This window comes from Lotus japonicus, chromosome 3 (assembly GCF_012489685.1).
Source record: "Lotus japonicus ecotype B-129 chromosome 3, LjGifu_v1.2".
Lineage (NCBI taxonomy): Eukaryota > Viridiplantae > Streptophyta > Magnoliopsida > Fabales > Fabaceae > Lotus > Lotus japonicus.
Genome location: NC_080043.1, coordinates 35,460,263 through 35,469,634, shown reverse-complemented (window position 1 = coordinate 35,469,634; position 9,372 = coordinate 35,460,263). Strand labels below are relative to the sequence as shown.

At 34.3% G+C, this 9,372-nt stretch overlaps 1 protein-coding gene across 2 annotated transcripts; it reads right to left on the bottom strand.

The window, feature by feature from the left end:
* Positions 1–2,614: 2,614 nt before the first annotated feature.
* LOC130749753 (hsp70 nucleotide exchange factor fes1) lies at positions 2,615–6,604 on the bottom strand. 2 transcript variants are annotated; one of them, XM_057603127.1, is made up of 6 exons: positions 6,317–6,604; positions 4,985–5,127; positions 4,794–4,844; positions 4,031–4,252; positions 3,823–3,925; positions 2,615–3,313 (listed from the first exon to the last, which is right to left on the bottom strand). In XM_057603127.1, the coding sequence occupies exons 1-6, from the start codon at positions 6,400–6,402 to the stop codon at positions 2,740–2,742; spliced, it is 1,179 nt and encodes a 392-aa protein (XP_057459110.1). In that variant the 5' UTR covers positions 6,403–6,604; the 3' UTR covers positions 2,615–2,739. The 2 variants fall into 2 exon arrangements, with proteins under 2 accessions (XP_057459110.1, XP_057459111.1); XM_057603128.1 differs by lacking the exon at positions 6,317–6,604 and adding an exon at positions 5,502–5,969.
* Positions 6,605–9,372: the final 2,768 nt, after the last annotated feature.

The window sequence follows — 9,372 nt, the reverse complement described above, 5'->3', positions numbered from 1 at the left end:
TCAATTACCTGCAATCGTAATACTGTTTAATCTCTTCTTGCACTTGTGACTTGTGAGAACCTCCACCATCTTTAGATATGTGAACATTGACTTTATCAGGTCCATTATTGATATACTTAAATAGATATTTGATAGCATTAGACTTATTGCAGTACTCAACATTGATGTGACCTTAATTGGTATTTCATTAAAATTTGAGGATTGTACGAAACAACAAACCCATTGCCAAGAGGAACACATTTTTTCAAAACAGTAATTTCAGTTTTCCTTCGCTTATATATAGGGAATCCATCGTCATCAATAGTGGTGCAATTATGGAACTTTTTGGGAAAATTCTTAGAACACTTTCCATCCACCATGCAAACATAATTCGGATCAATAGCACCACATGGCCATGAATCAAACTAAATTAAATTAATTCGTATATAGTATAAAATAAAATTAGAAAAAATTCATATATTGCAATGTTATCATTTAGATCTGCTCCATTTATAAAATTGTTGTTTTCATCAGTCATGCTGGCTTGAACATCTTGAATAATAGACATTGGGGCTTTTGAATGCAACTCGTCAGTTTTGTTATAAGCCTTTTTCCTTGTCAGAAGTGATTTCCTATTTGCCCTCGTTTCCATGAAAGACATTGGATAAGAAATATTGGTAGGCACAAAAATTGGCGGGCTTTTAATGAATGGAGATACTTCAGCTGAATTAGACAATGATGCTTGAGAGGAATTCAATTTAGATGAACCTGCATAATGACCACGTAGTAAGATTAACCATAAATTTGTAAAAAAAAAAAATGTGAAACAGTTAACTAGATGGTCACATCTATTTTTTTTCAAGATTATATGAATGTAGATGGGAATACAACAATTAACTAAACTGCCCTTAACCAAGCCAATAAGGAAAAACAAAAAAGAGAGCGCCAAATCATAGTTACCTTTGAATTGCATTGCAAGAAATATAAGAGCATAAAGCTTCTTCACGTGACAGATGCAAATGTCACAATGGTTTTATTTCACTCAAGCACCAATAGAGAATTATATAAATGCAAACACACTAAGGTCTAACAATAATTTTAGAGTCAAATACAATTTTACACCAGCAAAAGCAAAAACTATAAGAAACATAGTAGAATTAAAAAGAAAGGAAGGGAACAAAAGATAAAAGGAAAAAAGTCATTGTGCGGTTATACCCTTAGCCTAGTAAAAGCCATTATGACAATTTCCATATTTTCTGTTATTTTTTTATTTATTGGAAAAATTTGTTGGTTTTGACATGTCATTCAAGTTAAATATAAATAAGTTATTGGAAATTATTAATGATATGACATTAATTTAAATCACTTATCACATATTTTATTTTGGTATAAAATGGCTAGTTTTTAAGAAAATTTAAAGGTTAAAATAAAAGAAGATATAAAATATTTACACATTGAATATTTTTTTTTATGAGAATTAATCTGGGAGCAGATTGCACCAGGAGTTGCCACGCCATCAAATTAGTCTGTTAGTAGTTGTTCTTTTCTAATATATATATTGATTGATATTGATAAAGATGATTGATGATTGATATTGATTGATGTTAATATTTAAAATTTAAAAAAAAACTGATTAAAAAGTCTCAATACTAGTTTGGCATCATTTTTTTTTTTTGAAATTTAGTTTGGCATCTTTATAAACAAAAAATATTTTTTTAAAACATAATATTATTTTTCAAAGTGAGAAAACATTGAGCAGATGAACTATTTATCTAACTCAATTATCAATAATCTCAATAATATTATTTTTCAAAGAGAGAAAACATTGAGCAGATGAACTATTTATCTAACTCAATTATCAATAATCTCACTACAGTTTACCAGCTCAAGCATAAATTTTGTTCTTCGTGAACTTTTAACATATATTGTAGTCCCTCAAATACTTCTTTCATCAAACAAAAAAAAAAACAAATGTTCCAAAGAAAAAGTGAAGCCGGAAATAAAAGGGGTGGATCAAAGATTCACTGGGAGAATACAAAGCTTCACTGAGAAAGAGAAAGCATGGTCATAGAGCAGTAGTGAAGTCAAAGCTAGGCTTGGTGAAGTGATCGAGAGCGTGTTCAAAGGAACAGGGTAAAAAAGCACACTTATGTTTGGGCAGAGAAGGAGGGTCTAGAGTTCATGGGTTGGCCGCTTTCATTGGGACTTCAGGTTATGTGAGTGAGTATGGAGGGAATGGTGCAGAGAAGGGTTGTTTTGTTCAGAGGGTTTGGTGGCAGCTGATGAAGTTATAGTAGTGTGATATGGTTGCAATTTGGAAATGTTTGAACTTTGAAGCATTGAAAGGGGAGGAAAAAGGAGAGGGGGATCAAGGAAACAGGTAGGGGTGGGCATCGAAGTGGAGTTTCATATCTGGGTTTAGATATATGTATGATTTTGGTCTTTGGATTTGGTGAGTCTAAGATTTCTATGTTTGATGTGGGTGATGAGGGTTGGATGAGGATGAAGATTATCAAGAATATGAAGAACACCTTTGAATTAAGGGGGTAATGACCAAATTTGATAGGAAAAAATTTGAGAAACCTTAACAGATGCTAAAAGTCCCCGTTGATTAATGATAAATAAAAATGCCAAATAAAGACCAATCTATGAGCTGCAATATTATGATAGGGAAAAAGGGAACAATTGTATAGTAATATAAAAAGTAAGCTAACAATCTCATACACAGAAAAGAAAACAGATTAGACAACATTAAAGCTTTCATCTAGTAGCATCTGTCTGCGGACTAGCATCCCCCTCTCTACTCGAATTAACTTGATTGTTAGTGTCTGCAGATGAAGGACCTAGCCCTAAAAGTAAAGGGGCATCTTTCTTTTCATTGTCGGACTCCTTCTTGGAAGATTGGTTACTACTAGCCCAAGACCTAAGAGGAGGCTCAAAATGTTTGCTAGCAACATCAGGAGGTGGTGCATCTTCCCCAGGAAGCACAAGAAGACCTTTCTCTCTAAGAGAAGACGGTTCATTGAAGCAAGTGACCCAAAGAGAGTCCACAAGCTGCCTCTCCTCCCTAGAAGCCCCAAGGTCCTCCTCTGACAGTAAACTGATACTGTTAATTCGTTCTTGAAGAAGTTGCTTCATTTTCTCAGTATCCTCTGCAGAAACATCTTTCGTATTGTGATTCAGTTCAAGAAGGCCTTGTAGGGCAGCTTCTCGGACATCTGCATCTTCACTAGAGGCAAGGTGCATCAGTATACGAGGAAACCCGAGCTCATTCGCAATGTGGCAATCTGAACTATTCTCATGCAATAGATAATGGATCAAGGTGAGAGCTTTCCTGAAAAATTGTAAATTAACAAAAAGCAGGAATTAGTTTTTGCCAAATTAGTAATGAGGGTTGAAAGTCTAATTAGACCCCGTTTGGAAAAACAGCTTAATTAAGCACTTATGGTCATAAGCGCTTATGTCATAAGCGCTTATTCATAAGCTATTTTTAAAAATTTATTGAAATAAATTAAAAATAAGCTATATATAAGCATAAGCTGTTTTTCATAAGCTATCCTGATTAGCTTATGAAAATAAGCTGAAAATAGCTTATGGCAGGCCATAAGCTGTTTGCATAAGCTCTCCCAAACACAGGCATAAGAGCTTATTCTGTCAGATAAGCTCAAATAAGCTCTTCCAAACTGGGCCTTAATCAATAAGCAAAAGTGGCACACATGAAAAGAACACACCATATAAGTACTGTGGAACTATTAATAAGGATATCATACGGTAAAACTTTGTAATTAAAGATAAAATAAAGAGGAATAACATAACAAGAAACTTGTCAGAAAAAAACCTTACCTTTGAAATCTCACATTTCCAGAGCTTAGTGCATCTTTGAGGGCTGCATAACCATTTGCTAGACGGAATGCAGTGATGCCTGGTTTGTTGTGCCGGATTAGTGCTGTCAAGACATTCCCCAAAGCAGAAATAAGTCAATACCATTACAAAATAAAAACCATTAGTATCCCAATATAGTAATGAAAAACATAATAAATAACATACATACAAGATATTGCACCCAGGGCCTTAGTTCGAGCATTAACATCAGGATCTGAACTGAAATTAGAAAAAAGAGGTTCAAATCCATTCGCTTCCATAACAAGTTGCTGACTTCGAGGATTATTCTGGACTATTGTGGTCACAACATCTGCGGCCTTTGCTCGAATATTTGCATGAGAATTCTTGAGGTGACCAAGGAGAGGAACCAACCCACCAATTGTGTGGAGATCTGGGAAACAGGCAGATACCATAATCAGTTGTTGAATAAGAGACAACACAACTCCATTAAGTAGACAACTAACAAAAATCAGAGGACCTGAATCTGATAAAAAAGGAAAAATATAAAAATTAACGGCAGCGGAGCTGTATTTCAGTAGAGCCAATTATTGTCATGATCACATGGAAAAGTAAGAAAACAAAAACAATTAGACTCCGGAGCAAAGGAATCAACAATTTTGAGCAAAAACACAACCAATTGAAAACATATTGAGTCCTGACTATTGAAGCCAGAACAAATAAGCATTGATACATGCAAAATCAAACAACTCAGAATAAGTAATTAACATTTAAAACTGACCAACCATTGCCCAACTTTTAGGAAAGAGACTTCATCATGCAGTGAATAATGCATAGAGACAGCTACTAAAAACTAAATAATCAATTAAATTACCACAAACAAGCACAAGCAAGATAATGTAGATACTTCACTATAAATATTGACCATATACTCTTCCAACAAAATCAAGTTCATATCCATTGGAAAAGCTTACCATTGGCCATATCAATCGACTCAACATGCTCTTGCAATTCATCCAACAGATCTGTCAAAAATTCAAGTTAGAAACACAACCTTGGTTGGTATAAGATTGAAAGAACAAAGAAGTTACTTATTAACTGAAAATAAAATGCAATAATGCAGTTTATTTTCTAGTTAGTCTGGCTCTTTGGAATTGTTGGATACCTTCAATATCTGCAGGGGTAACTCCTTGATCTTCCAAGACTTGCTGTGGAGTTTGCATTACAAGTGTGATCTCTTTCATACGTTTCACAACATCAATGGTCTGTGCTTGCATTGCTTCCATAAACCATTTCCGATCCTCCTCGCTACACAACAAAAAAGTGAAATCAGGCACCTAGTCCATAGAATAATAATTTCAGGCTCGTTATTCATACAACTACAGTAACTTTTTTCAAATAATATAAAAGTAATTATTATTCATACAACTAAAGTAGCTTTTTTTCAAATAATAATAAAAACTAATTAAGTTGTGAAGGGTATTGCATTTTATAGACTAGAACTACGAAAAAGAAAACAGTTGTATCTGTACTTCTAACTAAAGAATTAGCAAAATCAGGGGCAATCCTCCAAACTCAAATTCAACTACAAGAACCACTTTATATTTTTTCAAAAACTTAGAATTCAGGTTCGGTCCAACTATACCAAAAGCTAGTTTAGGGGTGTAAGGATCTAGCTATACCTCTAGCCGATGTGAGACTTTACCACACTCCTCATGCCCAGGACTAGACATCTAGACCATTGAATTGGACATCTACTAGTTACTCATGTATGAGTGGCTCAAATAAACAGATCTACGCAGAAATACCATCTTACAATTCAGGTTAGACCTAACTCTATCCAAAAGTTAGCTCAGAGGTGAAGATTGCTCTAGAATTATATGGCCATATCTCTAGTGAATGAAAGATCTCTCAACACACCCCCTCACAACAAACAAAGTCTACACATCCGAAGCATGAAAAGTTTGGACATCTACAAGTACCCCAATAAACAAATTTAGGAAAGATTCTAATACAATCTTAAAATTAGGTTAGGCCTAACTTATTATAAAGGGCAGTCCTCACATTACAAGCTAGCAAATATAAAGAGTCCACAGGGTTAGCTCAAGTGGTAAGAGCTAGGGCACATAAGGTTTGGGGATGAAAGGTGAAGAATCGAGGGTTCGAACGGAGAGACTAATTTCCTAACATTACTAACCGCTAACATTTGCCTAAAAAAACAAAATTTCTAAGAAAACATTAAATTTTCACTAATAAGCAAGCATTTAGAAACTAAAACCACGAAAGAAAAAAAAACTAATATAATTCAATTCAACACCACAAACCAACCCCACAACATAAAAAATTAAATTTTGACAAATGGGTATTGGGTTTTTGCAAGTACAACTAGTCAACTACTAAATACAAAGAAAAAGAATACAGAATCAGACCCTAATCGACAGACTAGTGATTGAAATCCCTATCTCAAATGAAACCGAAATTGGAAAGTGGATGGTACCTTAAATCGCGAGTGGGGCGAGTTCCATCAGAGTGAGCGATACTCCATTTGAGTAACCCATCCCAGTTCGGTGTTTCGTTCGCCATCTCACAGCAAATTGGGTTTTGTTTTGGTGAATCAGAAACAGAGCTTCGAAAACGATTCTTTGGAGTTTGAAACGTGAAGGGGGTTTGATAGATTGTTGTTATATATATATGCTGTTGCAAAATGGTTCTCGAAACGTCTGGTACATTCGAGAGAGAGGAAACGAAAGTACACAGAGAAAAGGGAAAGCGTTTTCTTTTTATGGTCAACAAGAGAAGCGTTAAATTATGGTGAACATGGGTTGGGTGGTTTATATTTTTGGTGAACATGGAATGGGCCATTATAATTGGCACTGTTGAAAAAAACACAGCCGGTTTTAAGAAAATTAATCATTTTTTGACCAAAAAAAAAAAGAAAAGAAAATTAATAATAAAATAAAATAAAAATAGATCAATTCCTCTCAGAAAAGAAACAAGCTTTCCCTTACTACAACGAAGAAGTAGGGAAGAAATAAAAAAGATGAAGATTGATCAAAGGTCACGCCACTGAAAAAGAAATAGTTGAGCGACAAGTGTACAAGAAGAATCGAAAGGTTCCACCGCTATAAAGTTAACTTCACCGTCGTCAGTGTTAGCAAGATGGCCAGGACCCTCATCCGCAGAAACCTCCACCTCCTGTTGCATAATGGAGAAAGCAAGCCGCCAAGATGGAACTAGAACTAGGCAAAAAAAAAAAAGAGGATGTAGCATCAGATCTCAAAGTTCTTGACATCACAACAACAGGAGGAGACACCACAGAATTTCCCTCTCGTACCGACCCTTTTTTTTTTAACCTTCTTTCTCCATTCCTCTCATCTCGTGTTTCTTTTTCACACTTAGGAAGCAGAAAGAAACGGTGTGCGGGATTGAACTAGGCTTGAAGTGAGCAAATCCAAGAATCACGTGTAGGAGGACGATTGCTTGAAGGAAGACAATGATCCAATACCAAATGCAAGAGGGTAGCGGCGTTGCACCGCGACCCTTTGAAGCTCAGAGTCGTAAAGCCTCTTTTCACCCGTGTTCTCCCAGATGTCGACTCCTCACCATCGCCGTTCAGGGCAAAGATTAGGTTGTCCTAGACCTCCTCCCACTCGCCTTCTTTAGCCTCATCGTCTTCCACACACACACACACATACATATATAAAAGTAAAATTGACTTGAGTTTAACATCAGTGACAAGATTAATTAGATATTTATTTTCATTTTCACTATTATATATATATTAATTTTAAACTTTTGTATTAGATCAAGCGCTTAGCACTACGCCAAAAGCAATTGTTGTTAGTGAAGGCGCAACTTTATTTCCTAATAGCATAGAGTCCTCAAGGGGCTGCGATATTAAGCGTCATGGGGTGGGATATCACTTATTGGATCAAGCGTTTACCACTACACTAAAAGCAATTGATGTTAATGATGACGCAACTTTATTTCCTTATATCACATAGTCCTAAAGGGGCTGCGATGTTAAGCTCCATGGGGTGGCATGTTAAGCCCATCTAATCCTAAGGGTGACATTGGATTAATAAATTCAACACGAATATAACTAAAAATTAAAGTATAAGAGTAGTTAAGATATTAACTATTGACCTAAAGTTGAGAAAAAAAATTAAAGACAAAACTAATATCTTTTACATAAAATAAACATGTTAAATATTGAAATTAGTCAATGGTTAAATGTTTTTTTGTAAATATATATTTTGGAAATTATTTTTAAAATCTTATAAAATTGTGTATGTTGTTTAATATTAACTACAATGTCATTTCATGTTATTTTAAAAAATAATTTTAAAATTTACTTGAGCTTTGTTTTAATAATAATAATAGTAATAAATTTTTGATAAATATTTTATGTCATTAACTTTATTAACTATTAGTTGTCAATAGATCTTGGGGACGATACTCCCCTAAGTGAGTATCAATGTTAACAATTAGATATATGACAAATCACGCCCCTCTACAACTGAACCCATAACAATAAACCACAAATAGAGATTCGAAATCAACAGAACAGGTTCCAACTCAAGCTATTAAAATTAATTTAATATTAATTATTAAATATCAATTATTAAATTTAATTAATAATAATTATTTACACAAAGAAAACTCTAACACGAGAAATTGAATACATAAAAAAAACTCTAATACTATTTCTTCATATTTTTCAGCACAAATATTTTCATTACTATATTTATAATGAAAAACTTCTTTATATTTACTTATCTATTTAATTACACTATAGTAATTATAATACAATATTAAAATAAACTAGTCATGATCCGTCTTGTTCAACCATTTTTTAATTAAGACCAATTCGATCAAATTTTGACTATCACACTAGCGCTAATCAGTTCAAACACTTGTAGGTCTAGTTTCCAGGCATACCAATTTGTTAGGACTGCTTTTAATAGCACGATTTGTTGTAGGATTTCACTAACTCACTGGTTTTCATAGCACCATTTGTTCTAGATGTTCACTAACTCTCACCATGTCGTTTGACTAGCCCTAGCCATAGCTCACAATGTGTCAAAGCATATCAGAATTAACTTGAGTATTCAATAAAGAAAAATCTGTTGAAAAAACAAATCCAAAATTGCAAAAGAAAAATACAAGGCAAATGCAGTTGTATGGGGGACTAGCTAACCAACACAAAGCATGATAAGACTCCATTTGGAGAGGAAAAAAATAAGATCTGCTCCGAAACTACAACATAATTAAAATAACAATGTAGGGTTTCTTGATGTCCCTCTCGAAGAGTGAAGAAGTTAGAGAGGCTTTCTTAACCCTAGATTATAACACTTTAATTACATGTACTTGCTTTTTATTTGTTGTCAGAAGAAATTCGTTTGTTCATAAAGGTGATATGAAAACATCCACCTTGGGCCAAGGCCCATTATAACCTAATGACAAGGCTACGAAATACCCGACAACTAGTGTTCAAGCTGACATGTTGTTTACACTGTACATCTTGTGTCGGTCAAACTAGTTACACTAAAG